The sequence below is a fragment of the Scyliorhinus canicula genome, chromosome 18, assembly GCF_902713615.1.
Source record: "Scyliorhinus canicula chromosome 18, sScyCan1.1, whole genome shotgun sequence".
In the NCBI taxonomy this organism is placed as follows: Eukaryota; Metazoa; Chordata; class Chondrichthyes; order Carcharhiniformes; family Scyliorhinidae; genus Scyliorhinus; species Scyliorhinus canicula.
Window position 1 is genome coordinate 74,077,427 of NC_052163.1, and position 20,057 is coordinate 74,097,483.

General features: G+C 47.9%; 1 protein-coding gene across 2 annotated transcripts in view; it reads right to left on the bottom strand.

Annotated features, from left to right (window-relative positions):
- Positions 1–18,672, bottom strand: part of LOC119953252 (lipoprotein lipase-like) — a 41,702-nt gene extending 23,030 nt beyond the window's left edge. The window contains exons 1-4 of one of the 2 annotated variants that reach the window (XM_038777304.1): positions 18,154–18,672; positions 12,661–12,830; positions 7,309–7,488; positions 1,151–1,262 (exon numbers count right to left, since the gene is read on the bottom strand). In XM_038777304.1, coding sequence (XP_038633232.1) covers positions 1,151–1,262; positions 7,309–7,488; positions 12,661–12,830; positions 18,154–18,241 — 550 coding nt within the window. In that variant the 5' untranslated portion in view covers positions 18,242–18,672. The remainder of the gene's footprint in view (positions 1–1,150; positions 1,263–7,308; positions 7,489–12,660; positions 12,831–18,153) is intronic. The other variant, XM_038777303.1, reaches the window with a different exon arrangement.
- Between the last annotated feature and the right edge of the window lie 1,385 nt (positions 18,673–20,057).

Below are 20,057 nucleotides of genomic sequence, written 5' to 3' on the forward strand. Positions count from 1 at the left end.
GTTAGGGTGTGGAATGGACTGCCTGCTGTGATAGTGGAGTCGGACACTTTAGGAACTTTCAAGCAGTTATTGGATAGGCACATGGAGCACACCAGAATGACAGGGAGTGGGACTAGCTTGACCTTGGTTTCGGACAAGGCTCGGCACAACATCGAGGGGCTGAAGGGCCTGTTCTGTGCTGTACTGTTCTATGTTCTGTGATTGAATTGTGGAGCAGACTCGAAGCTGTCAGCAACAAGTGATTTTCCAAACAAATTGCTCCTTCTTTATTTAACCCCTGTATCCTCTCCTGCTTCCACCCTCACGTGCCCGTACCTCCCTTCACTCACCGTCAGGCACTCGCCCCCCTACAACCCCCCGCCCCCACAATCCCTGCTCACTCTCTTCCCTCTCCCCCCCCCACAATCCCTGCTCACTCTCTTCCCTCTCCCCCCCCCAATCCCTGCTCACTCTCTTCCCTCTCCCCCCCCAATCCCTGCTCACTCTCTTCCCTCTCCCCCCCCCCACAACCCCTGCTCACTCTCTTCCCTCTCCCCCCCCAATCCCTGCTCACTCTCTTCCCTCTCCCCACCCCCACAACCCCTGCTCACTCTCTCCCCCTAGTCACTCTCTCCCCTTCCCCCGCCGCAACCTGGTCACGCTCTCTCCTCCTCCCCCCCCCCCACCCCGGTCACTCTCTCTCCTGCTGCCCCCCCCCCCCGGCACCCTGGTCATTCTCTCTCCCCCCTGGTCACTCTCTCCCCTTCCCCTGCCGCAACCTGGTCACGCTCTCTCCTCCTTCCCCCTCCCACCCCCCCACGACACCCCTCTCTCTCCTGCTGCCCCCCCCCCCCACTCCCTGGTCACTCTCTCTCCCCCTCCCCGGTCACTCTCTCTCCTCCCCCCTCCCCTTACACCTGGTCCTCTCTCCCCCTCCTCCCCCGGTCACTCTCTCCCCCCCCTGATCACTCCTCAACCTCCCCTCCTTTCTCCCCCCCCCCCCCCCCCCCCCCCCCCCCACCACCCACCACCTCCCCGGCACCCTGGCCACTCTCTCTCTCTTCCCCCCCCCCACCTAGTCCCTGGTCACTTCTCTCCCCACACCCTTGCTAAACTGAACAGTGCACAATCCAGATTATATCATTATCCAGACTGCAACGTGTGCTGTCACCTGTTATCCGACCCACTCTGTAAAGTCCGTAACTTCCTGCGAAGCCAGCGACGTGAGCCCCGAGACTGTACCCCAGCAGGTGGACATTTTGCGATGGGAAGTTCAGCTTTTCCTGAAGAAAATGAATAGAAAACACACAATATCTTATGAAACCTGATCTCTGTGGCATTCGGTAGGCAGGAGGCGGCCATTCATCCCCACAACCTCACTCCAACATCAGGGCGGTGCTGACCTGCATCATTTACTCAATTTTGATCCATTATAATGGGTACAATTTTTGAAATTCTACTTTGGGGAGATTCTGTTTGAATTTGCTGAATCTCCCAACACACTGCATAGCATGGGGCTGTTTTCTTAGATGTGTTTAGTTGGAGAAAACAGAGCTAAATTCACCAATACCCTAATACCAACAACCTTTGACCTTTGTCCTATTGGACCAAGCCAGGAAATAGGTGGGGCTGATTTACCATTATAATAAACACCTGATCCTCTAGTGCAAACCTTCCCAGACAACGGACAAGGGCGATTTGTTGCTGGGACTTGTAGCTAAACACAATTAAACACCATGGTCATTCTGAGATTGGGTCCAGCTGTCTTGGGCTGGAGGTGTGAGACTAAGTTCTTAGACTATAGACAGACCCTTGAATCTGCTCAACACATGTTTATTCTCACTACATCATAACAGATTACAGTGTAAGCTTGTAGCTCGTAGATCCCTGGAGGGTCGAACACATGGCTGACTGATGTCAGTGACACAGATGTCATACTATCCTATCTGTGAACCATTAACTACAGGAGTGTTGCTGTTACGGCAGACCGTAATCTCACCGTCATCTTTAACATTGAAACTGAAGTGAACACGTTGTCCTGCTCAATCGCATCATCAAAAAAACCCAAATCCATATTCCCTGGAAGCAGACCAGTAGCTTCACGAGCACAATTGTAGACGAGCTGTGAGATTCTCCGTTGGCGGAATCCTCCACTTTGCCGGCAGCGAACCCGCGGGTTTCCTGATGCCGTGGGGGTGGCCACAATGGAATCCCCATTGGCTGGCTGCAGGAGCAGAGAATCCAGAAAATGGAGAATCCCGTCCATTGGTTTCAAGTTAGAGTTTGATAGTACAGAAATGGGCGCTTCAGCCCATCTGGTCTGCGTTGGCCATCAAACACCTATCTGTTCAAATCCCATTTTCCAGTTCTTGGTCCCTAGCCGTGTTCACTATGGAGGGTGCAATTCGACAAACACCATCTACATCTGGCTTTGCGCACATTTAGCGGGCTGTTTCTCACTGGCTGCAGCACCTCCCCCAATCTGATCCCTGGCAGTGCAGACCTGGCACCAGGGCATTGCAAGCCTGGCACCCTAACAGTGCCACACTGACACTGCCAGGGTGCTCAGATGGCAGTGCCAGGGTCCCAGGCTGGCAGTGCCAAGTTGCCCAGGTGCCAAAGGGAATGCCAGGACACCACCCTCCCTGTTCCTGACCACCCAGGGTCTCTAATGGCCTGAGAGACCCCCCCCCCCCCCCTCCCCACCCCCTGCCACCCCAGGGGACAGATATTTTTCATATAGAGGTTGTACTTTTCCTAAAGGTGAGGTTTGTTTACCAATAAAAGTTTTTCTTTTTTCTTTAAGTGAATGGATTCAGCATATTGGAGATGTTCACATGCCTTCTTGACATTTCCCCCCAGGCTTACAGATGCAAGACCTGGAATTAGATTGACATCCATCTGTAAACTCAAAGATCTCATGCCTGGTGAGTCAGACTCGCTCAAGAATTCAATCTCTCATCCCAGAGTCTGAGGATTATAGGTCACAGTCTCAATAGGGTTCATTGGATACTTAGGTATAGGAACCTTTGTTTGAACATTATCACTGTACCATGGCACGGTCTTAATTATCAACATGTTTCCAATAAAGAAAACCAAAATTTATTTATATAGCGGCCCTTATGATCAGGGTGACCAACTATGGTCATGGAGGAGCTGGCGAGGGATTGGGAGGGGGGGGGGGGGAAGGTGGGAGGGGGGTGAAGGTGGGGGGGGGGGGGAAGGTGGGAGGGGGGGAAGGTGGGGAGCAGAGGGGGCAGGACGGGGGAGAGCAGAGGTGGGTGGGAGTGGGGAGCAGGTATGGGTGGGATGGAGGGGGGAGCAGATATGGGTGGGACGGAATTGGAAAGCAGGGGTGGGTGGGACCCGGGGGGGGGGGGGGGGGGGGGGAGCTGAGGTGGGTGGGAAGGTGGGGTGTGTACTGGTGAATGCCTCAGTTAAGTGTGGCAAAGTGGGCGGTGGGGGAAGTGAGTCACCAGCAGCCATGTGGCCTGTTCTGAATCCAATCTCGCCATCTCAGGTACATAACCCACTGAACACCTGCCCCAAACAGACACCATCAATCTTGCTGTGCCATGCACATGAAAAGAAACAATTCCTGTCGTGGAAATCCAGGACAAACACATTGTGGGAAGACTTGACAAGGGATGCTGGATGACAGGCCCCCAGGTTATCACAGTGGTTAGCACTGTTGCTTCACAGCGCCAGGGTCCCAGGTTCGATTCCCGGCATGGGTCGCTGTCTGTGTGGAGTCTGCATATTTTCCCCGTATCTGTGTGGGATTCCTCCGGGTGCTCCAGCCTCCTCCCACAAGTCCCGAAAGGTGTGCTGTCAGGTGAATTGGACATTCTGAATTCTCCCTCAGTGTACCCAAACATCAGCCGGAATGTGGCGACTGGGGGTTTTCACAGTAACTTCATTGCAGTGTTAATGGAAGCCTACTTGTGACAATAATAAAGATTATTATTACAGGAAAGTCCTGGAAAATCCGGGATGATTGGCGACCCTGCTCGTGGCATCTCAACGACAAGGGGATGCATTATAAGTGTATTCACAGGGCAGCATGGTGGCACAGTGGGTTAGCACGGCTGCCCCACGGCGCCGAGGTCCCAGGTTCGATCCCGGCTCTTGGTTACTGTCCGTGTGAAGTTTGCACATTCTCCCCATGTTTGCGTGGGTTTGGCTCCCACACCCCAAAGATGTGCAGGGTAGGTGGATTGGCCACGCTAAATTGCCCCTTAATTGGAAAAAAATGAATTGGGTACTCCAAATTTAAAAAAAAGTGTATTCACTGCCGTAATGTAGGAAACACTGCAGCCAATAGACCCACAGTAAACTCAAACAGCAGTGTGATAATGGCCAGATAAACTGTTCTTAATAATAAAGGTTGGCTCAGGGAAGAACTTTTTCAAAACGTGCAGTGACATGGGATCAGAAAGGGCAAGTGGCACCTTGGGTTGATGCGTCATCCAGAAACACCACCACTTTAGACAGTGCAGCGCTCTTTCAGTACAAGTGGAATGTCGGCCTCGACTGTTGGCTCCAGTTGCTGGAGACAGGATTCAATCGCTGACCTTCTGTCTCAGAACTGTTTATCTCATTCGGAAAGCTTGTTTGTCCGTGGCCTGCGTGGGGATCGCAGTGCCCATGACTGCAGCTGTGATCACAGCCAATGAAACTTGGTGGACTGGATGATAGTTGCTGCAATCACCTGGAACTTGTCTGCATTGTTTTCAGAGCAAGAAGTCTTACAACATCAAATTAAAGTCCAACAGGTTTATTTGGAATCACTAGCTTTCGGAACACAGCTCCTTCATCAGGAGACTCACTGCCTCCAAAAGCTAGTGATTCCAAATAGAACCTGTTGGACTATAACCTGGTGCTGTAAGACTTCTTACTGTGCCCACCCCAGTCCAACACCGGTATCTCCACATCACTGTTTTCGAGGTTAGAGAGGTCTCCCCCATTTTTTTCCCCCTCTGACTTGACCGAAGATTTTTAGTTATGCTGTTCTTTTCCTTTCCCAGGAGACGACTCCTGGTGGATGGGGATTGTTGAGGATCAGAATTCTCGGGTGCAACATGAAGAGGCTCGATAGATCAGCCAGCCTGTCCCTGTCCCAGTGTGTTCCCTCTGCCTGAATGTGGTGCCCGGCCTTTGTAGACACTCTGTTGAATGCACCAAGGGTAGGTCAGCACACACAATGTCATCAGCTGGTTGCTGGAAATGCCCCATGTCATAAAGACATTGCATAGACTGCCCAGATCTAACATACAAGTGAACTCACAGATTCTTGTCACTCTGATCCCTCCAGAGTCCCAGTAAGTATTGTTCCTCACTGGATGAAATATTCTCCTGAGGAATGTTGTAAATGGACTCTCAGTTGGAAAGAGCCATAGGAAATGAATATACACTGGGCAACATCCTAGGGGCTTTTCACAGTAACTTCATTGAAGCCTATTTGTGACAATAAGCGATTATTATTATTATTAGATTGTGATTCAATTAATTTTTCAGTTTAGGATCTGATAATAGGAATCCCGTTGGCATTATTCAAAGAAGCACAAAAGAATTCTCCCTGATGCCCTGATCATTCCTTCGACCAACAACTCAGAAACAAGTGACCTGGTTGTTAGGCATGGAGACCATTCAGCCCTTCAAACTTGTTCTGCACCTTTCAGTAAGATCATGGCTGATCTGTGAGCTAACTCCATGGACCCTCCTTTTCCCTCATAACCTTCAATACCTTTGGTTAACAGAAACCTATTAATCTCTGTCTTTTACCATTGATATAGTATCAAATGCAGCTTGTGGAAGAGATTTCCAAACCTCTCCCAAGTAGACATGTTTCCTAATTTTATTCCTGAAAGATCTAGTTCAAATTTGAACACTATCCCCCCCTTGTCCTAGTCTCCCCAATGCTTCCCTTCATCACCTGAAAACTTTGATCAAACCAGCAGCTGGTCTTCTAAATACCAGGGAATAAAAGCCTAGACTGTTTAATCTCTCCTCATAACACCCCAATAAATGTACGTTACAGTACAACCAAGACCAAGATATCCTTCCTATGGTGTGGTACGTAGAACTGCCAGAATTGAGGGGGGAAATGGGGACAATGTCACTGGACTAATAATTGAGAGGCGCAGACATTCAAATCCCACCACAGCAGGCACAGTAGCACAGTGGTTAGCACTGTTGCTTCACAGCACCAGGTTCGATTCCCGACTTGGGCCACTGTTTGTGCGGAGGCTGCATGTTCTCTGTGTCTGCGTGGGTTTCCTCCGGGTGCTCCGGCTTCCTCCCACAAGTCCAGAAAGGCGTGCTGTTAGGTAATTTGGACATTCTAAATTCTCCATCCAGGCGCCAGAATGTGGGGAAGCATGGTAGCATAGTGGTTAGCACAGATGCTTCACAGCTCCCAGGTCCCAGGTTCGATTCCCGGCTTGAGTCACTGTCTGTGCGGAGTCTGCACGTTCTCCCAGCATCAATGTGTTAATCACTGAAAAACAGCTAAACTGGACGGGACATGTTCATATACCCAAAACCAGACGCCCAAAACATCAACTCACCGGGGAATTTGGTTGTGACAGGAGATTCCCAGAAATACTGTCCTCAAAGCATCAGCAAAAAGGTCAAACATTCCAGTGTCTCAATGGGAGTCCCTGGCTTGTGACCAGCCAACATGAAGAAGAGACCAAACACCCTATTAGACTCAATCAGGGATGTGGCATCGAGGTATCGAAGAGAGTGAACAAACCTTGAGACACCCCCTTTACCCAACCCTGCATCCACCACCTGCCCCACATGCGGCAAATTTGCAGATCATGCATTGGATGATCATCCATTTCAGAACCTATCGAATCAGAGTGCAAGCAACTCATCCTTGAACTCAAGGGACTGTGCAAGAATGTACCTCAGAAGTGCTCAATTGATTGCAAAGTGTTTCAGGATGGCCCTAGGACTTGAAAGGCACTATATAAATGCAAGTCTGTTACATATGCAACATCTTTGTGCATTGTTAATTTGCGAACTAAAACAAGCTGTGAGATCTAATGATATCATGTTCTACATCTTAGCAAAAATTAGTGACATGTAGGAAGTGAGGCTAGGGGCGAGGGGGCGGGATCCTTTCAAGGTACACAATAGATTTGGTGGCAAAGAAATTTACCAAAATTGGTCTGTTGTTAAATCGGGGAAATCACCATCTAAAAGCAGCCAGATATTGGGGTCAGTGAAGATAACCTTCAGGAAATGAGAGTAACATGGAATTCCGGAGCTGAAGTGGAGATAGTGGGAAGAGCAGGAAAGACGGAAGTATTTGAGACCCACCTCCAGCCATTCTATAAAGTAGGCAATGTCACGGCCAACCAGCTTGGTGTTGTCAGCAGCAATTGGGTAGTGTTGATGAGCTCGGGCTAACCAATCCACCACGATAACGTTGGAATCCCTCTCTCTCTCATATAAAGCAAGGACAAGCTTTGGAATCCAACTCTCAAACATGCCTGTGACCTACAAAGCAAATATAATGAGAATGAAATCGCTTGCGTGCTCTCTCACACTGTACGGAGTTGTAGGACTAATGGCAGAAAAGTGAGAAAGACCCATTCAAGGACAGTGCCAACCCCTTGACAAATATTAATGACAGACTTCCCAAAGTAAATATAGATTTACAAGCTTCTGTCAGCCCCATTTCGACTACTGTTAGCACAGGCAGCATGGTGGCACAGTCGTTAGCACTGCTGCCTCACAGCGCCAAGGACATTGGACCATGGGAATTAGGCACAGAAGTAGGCAATTCAGCCCAGCCAGCCTGCTCCGCCATTCAATCAGATCATGGCTGATCTCTTCCTGGTCTCAATATCCACTTCCCCATCTGTCCCCATCATATCCCTTTAACCTGTTTTTTTTTTAAAGTCAGAAATCTATCTTTCTCCTTCTTGAATCCATTTAATGATTCCCACTGCACTATGGGGCTGCAGGTTCCACAAATGAACTACTCTCTGTGAGTAGTTCCTCCTCATCTCACTTCTAATTCTACCGCCTCTCAACCTATATCCGTGACCTCTTGTTCTAGATTTCCCCACAAGGGGGAACATTTGGTCTTCATTTACTTTATCAATCCCATTTAGTATTTTATACACCTCAATCAGATCCCCTTTGATCCTTGTAAACCCCAGTATGTAGAAACCCAAACTTTTTAATCTCTCCTCATATGTCAACCCTTTCAATCCTTTCATCCCCAGAATCAATCCACCCAGGTTCGATTCCAGCCTTGGCTCTGTGTGGGGTTTGCACTTTCTCCCCGTGTGTGCGTGGGTTTCCTCCGGGTGCTCCGGTTTCCTCCCACAGTCCAAAGCTGTACAGATTAAGTGGATTGGCCATGCTAAATTGCCCCCTAGGGCAGGGAAGTGGGCCTAGGTAGAGAGCTCTTTTAAAAGGTCGGTGCAGACTCGATGGGCTGAATGGCCTCCTTCTGTACAGAAGGGATTAAATGGTTAATCAGATGCATATATTAATTGCTTGATACAGAAAAATTCAGGAGCATTTTAAACAGCACCATGAAAAGCAAACCGGCAGGTCAACATCACATGCCTTGTTTTAGGAGTTGCTGTGCTTCAGACATTATCATTGCATCTGTCATACCAAAAAAAAATCCCATTAGTGGCGACTCACATTGCGCTATTCTGGGGAACATTGCTTTATGAAGAAAATCCCACTTTATTTCTTTGATGGTGGATAATTGACTGATTAAAGAGAGTGTGGAGGCTGAATGGAGTGTGTGAGGTGGGTGTGAAAGTTGGATTGAGTGTGTGTGAGGGGAGTGAGGAGGTTGGATTGAGTGTGAGGAGAATGTGGAGGTTGGTTTGAGTATGTTTGAGGGGAGTATGGAGGTTGGATTGAGTGTGTGTGAGGGGAGTATGAAGGTTGGATTGAGTGTGTGAGGTGGGTGTGAAAGTTGGATTGAGTGTGTGTGAGGGGAGTGTGGAGGTTGGATTGAGTGTGTGTGAGGGGAGTGTGGAGGTTGGATTGAGTGTGTGAGGGGAGTATGAAGGTTGGATTGAGTGTGTTTGAGGGAGTGTGGAGGTTGGATTGAGTGTGTTTGAGGGAGTGTGGAGGTTGGATTGAGTGTGTGTGAGGGGAGTGTGAAGGTTGGTTTGAGGGGAGTGTGGAGGTTGGATTGAGTGTGTGTGAGGGGAGTGTGGAGGTTGGATTGAGTGTGTGTGAGGGGGGTGCGAAGGTTGGGTTGAGTGTGTGTGAGGGGAGTGTGGAGGTTGGATGAGTGTGTGTGAGGGGAGTGTGGAGGTTGGATTGAGTGTGTGAGGGGAGTGTGGAGGTTGGTTTGAGTGTGTGTGAGGGGAGTGCGAAGGTTGGGTTGAGTGCGTGTGAGGGGAGTGTGGAGGTTAGATGAGTGTGTGTGAGGGGAGTGTGGAGGTTGGATTGAGTGTGTGAGGGGAGTGTGGAGGTTGGATGGAGTGTGTGAGGGGAGTATGAAAGTTGGTTTGAGTGTGTCTTGGGGGGGGGGGGAGTATGAAGGTTGGATTGAGTGTGTGTGAGGGGAGTGTGAAGGTTGGATTGAGTGTGTGTGAGGGGAGTGTGAAGGTTGGATTGAGTGTGTTTGAGGGGAGTGTGGTGGTTGGATTGAGTGTGTTTGAGGGAGTGTGGAGGTTGGATTGAGTGTGTGTGAGGGGAGTGTGAAGGTTGGATTGAGTGTGTTTAAGGGGAGTGTGGAGGTTGGATTGAGTGTGTTTGAGAGGAGTGTGGAGGTTGGATTGAGTGTGTTTGAGGGAGTGTGGAGGTTGGATTGAGTGTGTGTGAGGGGAGTGTGAAGGTTGGTTTGAGGGGAGTATGGAGGTTGGATTGAGGGTGTGTGAGGGGAGTGTGGAGGTTGGATTGAGTGTGTTTAAGGGGAGTGTGGAGGTTGGATTGCGTGTGTTTAAGGGGAGTGAGGAGGTTGGATTGAGTGTGTTTGAGGGGAGTGTGGAGGTTGGATTGAGTGTGTGTGAGGGGAGTGAGGAGGTTGGATTGAGTGTGTGTGAGGGGAGTATGGAGGTTGGATTGAGTGTGTTTGAGGGGAGTGTGGAGGTTGGATTGAGTGTGTGTGAGGGGAGTGTGGAGGTTGGTTTGAGGGGAGTATGTGAGGTTGGATTGAGTGTGTGTGAGGGGAGTGTGGAGGTTGGATTGAGGGTGTTTGAGGGGAGTCTGAAGGTTGGATTGAGTGTGTTTCAGGGGAGTATGGAGGTTGGATTGAGTGTGTGTGAGGGGAGTATGGAGGTTGGATAGAGGGTGTTTGAGGAGAGTATGGAGGTTGGATTGAGTGTGTGTGAGGGGAGTATGGAGGTTGGATTGAGTGTGTGTGAGGGGAGCGTGGAGGTTGGATTGAGTGTGTGTGAGGAGAGTGTGGAGGTTGGATTGAGTGTGTGTGAGGGGAGTGTGGAGGTTGGATTGAGTGTGTGAGGTGGGTGTGAAAGTTGGATTGAGTGTGTGTGAGGGGAGTGAGGAGGTTGGATTGAGTGTGTGAGGTGGGTGTGAAAGTTGGATTGAGTGTGTGTGAGGGGAGTGTGGAGGTTGGATTGAGTGTGTGAGGGGAGTGTGGAGGTTGGATTGAGTGTGTGAGGGCAGTATGAAAGTTGGTTTGAGTGTGTCTTGGGGGGGGGGAGTATGAAGGTTGGATTGAGTGTGTGTGAGGGGAGTGTGAAGGTTGGATTGAGTGTGTGTGAGGGGAGTGTGAAGGTTGGATTGAGTGTGTTTGAGGGGAGTGTGGAGGTTGGATTGAGTGTGTTTGAGGGAGTGTGGGAGGTTGGACTGAGTGTGTGTGAGGGGAGTGTGAAGGTTGGTTTGAGGGGAGTATGGAGGTTGGATTGAGGGTGTGTGAGGGGAGTGTGGAGGTTGGATTGAGTGTGTTTAAGGGGAGTGTGGAGGTTGGATTGCGTGTGTTTAAGGGGAGTGAGGAGGTTGGATTGAGTGTGTTTGAGGGGAGTGTGGAGGTTGGATTGAGTGTGTGTGAGGGGAGTGAGGAGGTTGGATTGAGTGTGTGTGAGGGGAGTATGGAGGTTGGATTGAGTGTGTTTGAGGGGAGTGTGGAGGTTGGATTGAGTGTGTGTGAGGGGAGTGTGGAGGTTGGTTTGAGGGGAGTATGTGAGGTTGGATTGAGTGTGTGTGAAGGGAGTGTGGAGGTTGGATTGAGGGTGTTTGAGGAGAGTGTGGAGGTCGGATTGAGTGTGTGTGAGGGGAGTATGGAGGTTGGATGGAGTGTGTGTGAGGGGAGTGTGGAGGTTGGATTGAGTGTGTGTGAGGGGAGTGTGGAGGTTGGATTGAGTGTGTGTGAGGGGAGTGTGGAGGTTGGATTGAGTGTGTGAGGTGGGTGTGAAAGTTGGATTGAGTGTGTGTGAGGGGAGTGAGGAGGTTGGATTGAGTGTGTGAGGTGGGTGTGAAAGTTGGATTGAGTGTGTGTGAGGGGAGTGTGGAGGTTGGATTGAGTGTGTGTGAGGGGAGTGTGAAGGTTGGTTTGAGTGTGTGTGAGGGGAGTGTGAAGGTTGGTTTGAGGAGAGTATGGAGGTTGGATTGAGTGTGTGAGAGCGGAGTGTGGAGGTTGGATTGAGTGTGTGTGAGGGGAGTGTGGAGGTTGGTTTGAGTGTGTGTGAGGGAGTGTGGAGGTTGGATTGAGTGTGTGTGAGGGGAGTATGGAGGTTGGGTTGAGTGTGTGTGAGGTGAGTGTGGAGGTTGGATTGAGCGTGTGTGAGGGAGTGTGAAGGTTGGTTTGAGCGTGTGTGAGGGGAGTGTGAAGGTTGGATTGAGCGTGTGTGAGGGGAGTGTGACGGTTGGATTGAGTGTGTTTAAGGGGAGTGTGGAGGTTGGATTGAGTGTGTTTAAGGGGAGTGTGGAGGTTGGATTGAGTGTGTTTAAGGGAAGTGTGGAGGTTGGATTGAGTGTGTGTGAGGGGAGTATGGAGGTTGGATTGAATGTGTGAGGGGAGTGTGAAGGTTGGTTTGAGTGTGTGTGAGGGGAGTGTGGAGGTTGGATTGAGTGTGTGTGAGGGGAGTGTGGAGGTTGGATTGAGTGTGTGTGAGGGGAGTATGAAGGTTGGATTGAGTGTGTGTGAGGGGAGTGTGGAGGTTGGATTGAGTGTGTGAGGTGGGTTTGAAAGTTGGATTGAGTGTGTGTGAGGGGAGTGAGGAGGTTGGATTGAGTGTGTGTGAGGGGAGTGTGGAGGTTGGATTGAGTGTGTGTGAGGGGAGTATGAAGGTTGGTTTGAAATGAAATGAAAATCATTTCATTGTCACGAGTAGGCTTCAATTTCAATGAAGTTACTGTGAAAAGCCCCTAGTCGCCACATTCCGGCGCCTGTCCGGGGAGGCTGGTACAGGAATCGAACCGTGCTGCTGGCCTGCTTTCAAAGCCAGCGATTTAGCCCAGTGAGCTAAACCAGCCCCTTGGGTGTGTTTGAGTTTGAGTGTGTTTCAGGGACATTTGCCACTGGATTAATTGTTGATTTTCAGCAGCCGAGGCCTTACTGCCCTGCAATTTCGTGCTGATTTTTGGTTTACAGCGCTGAACCCAGCCAGTAACATGTTTTTCATCCTATCCGGCTGACCAGAACAATTGGTATTTCTAAATATTGCCCTTTATCGAGGGAAGAATAATCAGACATTTCATGATGTATTTCTATTTGACGATGCTTACTGTCCATCCGTGTATAACCAAGAATGTTCTTGCGGTTTGATTGAAGTTGCACCATCTGATGGAATCCAACTGGCCAGGGATCAGGTAGCAAGAATCACCTTCAGGATCCAAGGTGGTGCGAAGAGAGAACTTTGTCTGTACACTGCTGAAGTCTCTTTCAGTTTGAGGAGCTGTGGATAATCAAGAACAGTTCTTAATGGAGTTGCAGTAAAGGCACACTCAGAGCATTGAGCGGTGATGGGATGAATTCATGGTAGGAGGGATTAGGGGAAGAATGAAAGCCGAGGTGGGTGGAAAGAAGATGCGGAGATGGATAAACTGAACTCGGAGATGGCATATATGGATTGAAGGTGATGAAATGATTTGCTGATGTTGGGGGTCAATGAAAGTTGGGCGAGGAGTTAACTGCATAATGGATGGAGGCCGCTGGTTACAAACAGGTCAGACGACAGGATAGAGAGAGACAAGATGGGAGCATGAGATCAATGTTTAAGTTACTTGATTTTGGAAATATAAAAATGTATTTTCTTAAACAAATTGAAGTGTTTCTAGCAATTTCCCAAAGCCTCTGTTCCTCTTCCTTTTTCTTTGCTCTAATGAGTCAGACAGGGGCTAAGAGCTGACCTCAGCAGCATTAGGCCCAAACTATTTTCACTCCCAAGCTATGATCACATGAATGCAACGCAGAGCCAGCCTCACTCACTCCCCTACCCCCAAACCCAGTCTGTCTGAATCCAGCTTGCTGCAGGGTGACAGTCGGAGGCTGCTAGCGAGGACAGATGGAATGTGTACATCAAGGGGACGACATTTCCAAAGGGTCTTGTGGTCAGAGGGAGGGGAAAGGGTCAGGGGGCAGCAGACGTTGCCATTTTGCTTGGGGGATGGGGTCTTGGGGAATACGGGACCCATAAAGTCTGGGATAACTGCTATCGCCAGAGGTAATTTAACAATTATTATGTACAGATCATAATTCAGACTCATTCTGCATTCTCCGGGAGTACAACTGTGTCTTGTCCCCTATTGTTATTTAGTGATAATTCTGGAACATACATCAACATTACGTCTAGGCTTTATTTTCAGATATTATTTGTGAATAAGCTATAATTGATGCAAAGATTTGGTGAATTTTAGCATGCTAAGCCAGGATGTGCATATTGCAGCGGAGTAACTGATCTCCATGGAGGGTTTTAAATTACTAAACGTCACAAGCATTATTTACAAATCCGAGTTTGAAGCAGAAGGTTGCGATAACATTCTTGGCAGCATTCTTAATGTGTTTACTTACTGAAAATATGGCAAACAACTGTATCACATAAACTTGCTTTAGTTTGTGAACGTAACCACACAAATGTTACTAAGATGAACCTGGCACATTTTGAATCATCAATAACTAGCAAATGATTGTCAAATCTATTTTTCCAATTAGATTAATACCATAACCTATCCAGTCCAGAATGGTCGGGACCAAGTCATTTCTGGATTATGGAATGATGTTAGAATGGGCACCGCGATAGCTTGGTGGTTAGCACAATTGCTTCACAGCTCCAGGGTCCCAGGTTCGATTCCCGGCTTGGGTCACTGTCTGTGCGGAGTCTGCACGTTCTCCTCGTGTCTGCGTGGGTTTCCTCCGGGTGCTCCAGTTTCCTCCCAGAGTCCAAAGATGTGCAGGTTAGGTGGACTGGCCATGATAAATTGCCCTTAGTGTCCAAAATTGCCCTTAGTGTTGGGTGGGGTAACTGGGTTATGGGGATAGCATGCAGGTGTGGGCTTGGGTAGAGTGCTCTTTCAAAGAGCCGGTGCACTCGATGGACCGAATGGCCTCCTTCTGCACTGTAAATACTATGATTCTATGATAATGCCCAACTACAAGTGTGCGAATTGGAACACAACATAGACATAAATATTTACCTGAAGCATTAAAATTATAAAACATAAATTAGTGCTAAAAATTGTTTAATTATCCAAACATTGTACCTTCCTCATTTCCACTCATATAATACTGGACTAAATGATGCTGTGAGTTGCCGGAATCTGCAACATTTCTGGATAATTAGTATTTTTTTTTAAAATGGGAGTTAATAAGATGATCTAGTCTTTTATTTGGGAGGGTAGGACCCGTGGATCCATTTTATTTTTACAAAGGAATAAACAACCACAGAGTCGTGCATTACTCAACCTATTATATTATTATTGGGTGACAAATATTGAAAAGGTGCGGGGGTGGAATGGAGGGACAGAGTCCATGTGGGGCGGATGGAGAGGAATGATTGTTCCAGCTTGAGGTCATTGGTTACGGCTCCCCTTCTGTTTTTCTCAATGAAATGGGCTGCCAATCCGGTGGTGGTGGCCACCTGGAAAATATGGGGACAATTTAGACGGCACTTCAAACTGGGTGCTCTGTCAATGTTGGCCCCAATGTGGGAACCACCCTTTGGTGCCAGCGGTTTTGGATTTGGGGTTTGGAAGGAGGAAGGGTTGGAAAGGTTTGCGGATCTGTTTGGTGATGTTAAGTTGCTGAGTTTTGAGAAGTGGCTGGATAGGTTAAGCCCTCAAGAGTTAACCAGTTTGGATATTACCAGGTACGAAACTTTGCGCACAAGGAGATTGGAGATTGCTCCCTTCCCTATGCACGCCCTCCCACACCCCATTGATGGGCAAGTTCTTTCGGCAGCAAGTGTCGGGGAGGCAGGGGTGTCGGAGACCTACGGTCGGCTAATGTCAACAGATTAGGTCCTGTTGGATGAAATTTTTTAAATAATTTTTTTTTTTAACTTTTTTTTTTAGAATCTTTATTGTCACAAGTAGGCTTACATTAACACTGCAAAGAAGGTACTGTGAAAAGCCCCTAGTCCCCACATTCCAGCGCCTGCTCGGGTACACTGAGGGAGAATTCAGAATGTCCAATTCACCTACAGCACATCTTTTGGTACTTGTGGGATGAAACTGGCGCACCCGGAGGAAACCCACGCAGACATGGGAGAAGGTGCAGACTCCACACAGATAGTGACCCAAGCCAGGAATCGAACCTGGAGCTGTGAAGCAACAGTGCTATCCACTGTGTTACCGTGCTGCCCACTTGGGAGGAGGAATTGTGCCAGGAACTTGAGAATGGGAAGTGGAGTGAGGCTCTATATAGAGTCAACTCTACCTCTTTGTGGGCAGCACAGTGGTGTAATGGTTACCACTGCTGCCTAATGGCGCCGAGGACTCGGGTTCAATCCTGGCCCTGGGTTACTGTCTGTGTGGCGTTTGCACATTCTCCACATGTCTGCATGGGTCTCACCTCCACAACCCAAAGATGTGCAGGGTAGGTGGACTGGCAATGCTAAATTGTCCCTTAATTGAAAAAAAAATTGGGTACTTTAAATTTATTTTTAAAAACTCTACCTCGTCATGCGTCAGGCAAGCCTGTAAAAATTCACAAAGTGGTGCATAGGGTGCATTTGACAAGGGCCCGAATGAGTGGGTGTTTTGCAGACGTATGGGATAGGTGTGAGCGGTGCTCTGGGGGCCCTGCCCATCACACACAGATGTTCTGGTGCTGCCCTGGCCTCATGAATGTTTGGATCTCCTTCTTCAGCACCATAATAATAATAATCTTTATTAATATCACAAGTAGGCTTACATTAACACTGCAATGAGTTATTGGGCATTCTTGGGTGTTGACTTGGAGCCATGTCCTTTGGTGGCTATTGTTGGGGAATCTCAAACTTGCCGGAGTTACAGACAGGGGCAAAGGCAGATGCTGTTGCCTTTGCTTCCTTGGTAGCCCGTAGGCGAATCTTGTTTGACTGGAGGTCCTCGCCCCCGCCCAGTGCACCAGCTTGTCTCAGCAATCTGATGGAATTTTTACACTTAGAAAAAAAATCAAGCACCTAATGAGAGGATCGACTGAAGGAGTTTACCTCAAGTAGCAGCAGTTTATCATTTACTTCCTTTTTCGGAGTGTTGGTCACTATCAGAATTTAGGGGCGGGGGGAGGAAGGGCCTTGGGGATTGGTTGTTTCTTTTGGGTTTGTGGGGAAGATGGAAAGATTGGAAGACAGTTGACTGTTCTACATAAATGGTTGTAATGGTATTATTCTGGAAAATTGTTAATAAAATATATATTTTTTAAATTGGGATGACAGGTTGGGCGATGGGGGATATTTTCTGTATATTGTAGGAATCTGGTTGAATATTTTATATGTTTGTAAACTGAAATTTGAATAAAAATATTTTTTTTCACAAATTGATAATGAATCAGGATATGATTCAGGATATGAATCAGGATACAAAATGGAATGACTATTTCAACTTTGAGAGTTACATGTTACAGTTTAACCTTTTCAAAACTGATCAAAAATACTATATTTTGAATGAAATGTATTTTTACATTAGCCACGCCCCCAGAGGGAACCCACCAACCTGATTTATTTCTACTGCTTGCCAATCCTCTATCCATTCAATTATATTGGAACACTGACCTGATGAAGGAGCTATGCTCCGAAAGCTTGTGATTCCAAATAAACCTGTTGTTCGAAGACTTCTTACTGCATTGTAATTTAGTTAGATATGTAATAGTTTTGGCAGTTCAGTTAGATGCGCTACGGTGGTGAATTTACAGCTGTTAGACTATATGAAAATGAAAATCGCTTATTGTCACGAGTAGGCTTCAATGAAGTTACTGTGAAAAGCCCCTAGTCGCCACATTCCGGCGCCTGTCCGGGGAGGCTGGTACGGGAATCAAACCGTGCTGCTGGCCTGCTTGGTCTGCTTTAAAAGCCAGCGATTTAGCCTGGTGAGCTAAACCAGCCCCTGGTTTATATTGCAAATTACAATCAAGTTTGTGCCTGCTATGTAACTGTTTAAGTTTATAACTTCAAGTATGACTTTTGCGGTTCACGGTTAGATGTGGGACTATATTACAGTTTATAATTAGGTATGTGATTGTGTTTTAGTTTACAATGTGATTTATGTCTATTACAGTTTGATACGAGACTATCTTGTCATTTGCCATTAAACCTGTGCCTCTCCATTCTGGGTGTGAGTGAATGCTGGCGTGTTTCTGCTCCAGTTACCCTGTTCTTCAGCACAGGGAGCAGTATGTTGACATCAGGCATCGAGCGCCTTTGAATGTCGGAGGTCCCGCTGGGCACAGCAGGGGATTGTGCAGTTCCTCACTCCACTCCAAGGACTGGGAGGTTACTCTCGGTCACCACCGTGCAGCCTCTGGGATTACCAGGAACTCATTGTATGATAAGGGAGTGATGATAGGGCAGAGGCAGTAACCCACTCGCTGCTGGTCAAACAACTTTTAAATTACACACACACACACAAAAATATTTTTTTTAATATTAATTGTTAACCCGTTGACATTTCCTAATCGATTTCAGTTTAATGCCTGAAAAAAAAGTTTCATTCACACGGTGGTCACTAAAACACAGCGCCCACTGAGGTTAACCTCTGAATGTCATTATTTAAATTTCTGAATGAAATATGAATTGGTTTTACCTGTGTGACGGGCTGGATGATTCGCTGATACTCTGCTGAGGGGAAACAGAAAAATGCAAATCCAGGCAATGTAACCTCCCCCTGCCATTCTCAGCTCTAGTTTTGGTTTTTAAATAATAACTTTCTTGCCCTGATAATCCTTTAGCTGAAGGAATCCAGCTGTCTTCACAAATCCTGTTTCTCGCGGAGATTTCTTGCTGTGCCTTGTGGAGTTGACCTATATTTTCTTCTGTCTCTCCCTCTGTGTCCTTGTCTCTAGCTATCCTTTCTCTCTTTATTTGTGTGTCTCTCTCCCTGTCTCTCTATATCTCTCACTCTAATGTAGGACTTCTCTTTACTTGTGATTCTATCACAATCCCATTTACCTCTTCCACTTTTTCTAACCGCCCCAGTGTGATTATGCTAATCGCTGCCGATCTATTGGTTATTCATTGATCCCAAGGGTACGGTCTTTTCTCTTTTGGAAAGTTTTTTCTCCTTCCTCTGGCACGGCTCCAAACTCTCGAGTTGCTAACGTGTAACTGCAAATCCCCCTGCAATTCATTCAACTTTCCAACATTCTGAAGGGCGGTGTGCATGAGAAACTGACAGAACTCCTTCAAACACATCCAACCTGGTCACCGGGTTGGGGGCGATTCCGACTCCACAGTTTTCTTTCTGGGACTTTTTTTAAAGCCCTTCCACCAGCATGTGACAAGGAGCAGAATGATTGATGTGGCAGATGTACTTCATGGTCCCTGAGAGTCAGACCCCCAATGTTGGAGAGTCAGGACATTCCCCGGTGCCACATCCTACCCCAGCTGTGCCGCCAGGTATCCCAGAGAGTTTCTCCCTGCACTCGTTCCGATGTTTCTTCTTCACCAGACCATGTTCCTCCTCCCAGTTGCCCAGTCCTGGGTGATTCCAGCAAAATTGTAGAAGGAATCTTTTTGTTATTTATTCCTTTCTCAGAGTTAGTCCAGAGTGGCCAGGGCAAGTCTCTTCCTCTAATAACCAATTCAATTCATGTCCCCCAGACAAGGGACATACCAGACCCGAGCTGACAAGAACAGGTAACACACCGCTGGCTTGACCTTAGCCAAAAGGGCGAGAAGCGATCCCAGACTCCCATTGTTCAAATAACCAGCTCCCTCCAATTTACCGCACAGTGGTCAGCACTGCTGCTACACAGCCCAGGGACCCGGGTTCAATTCCAATCTTGGGTGACCGTGTGGAGATTGCATGTCCTCCCCTTGTCTGCATGGGTTTCCTCCAGGTGCTCCGGTTTCCTCCCACAGTCTAAAGATGTGCAGGTTAGATGGATTGGCCATGCTAAATTGCCCCTTAGTATCCAAAGATGTGCAGGTCAGGTTTCGGTTATGGTGATAGGGTGAGGAAGTGGACCTAGATCCGATGCACTTACAGAAAATGAAATGAAAATCGCTTATTGTCACGAGTAGGCTTCAATGAAGTTACTGTGAAAAGCCCCTAGTCGCCACATTCCGGAGGCTGTTACAGGAATCGAACCGTGCTGCTAGCCTGCTTGGTCTGCTTTAAAAGCCAGTGATTTAGCCCAGTGAGCTAAACCAGCCCCTGAGGGTTGGTGCAGACTTTATGGGACAATCCCTTCAGCGCTGTAGGGATTCTATGGTAAAATTCCAATGGATCAACCCCTTCTGATTGGAGCAAACAGAGGGCAGCTTCTCGAATGAACTCCCATGGTGATGTAGATAGACAAAAGCCCAATGTCTCAAAGTAGATTTCAGTTGAAGCGAGCTGGATCAGGATGTGCTGGTATTCCTTCCTTAATTGGAAGGTTTATTTCTCTCAGGGTACTTTAATTCGTTGCCCTTTATACTTCAAAGCAAAGCCGAGGATGAAGTAGAAATGAGTGGAGTTCAAGTCTCTTCACACTACAGCCTGTT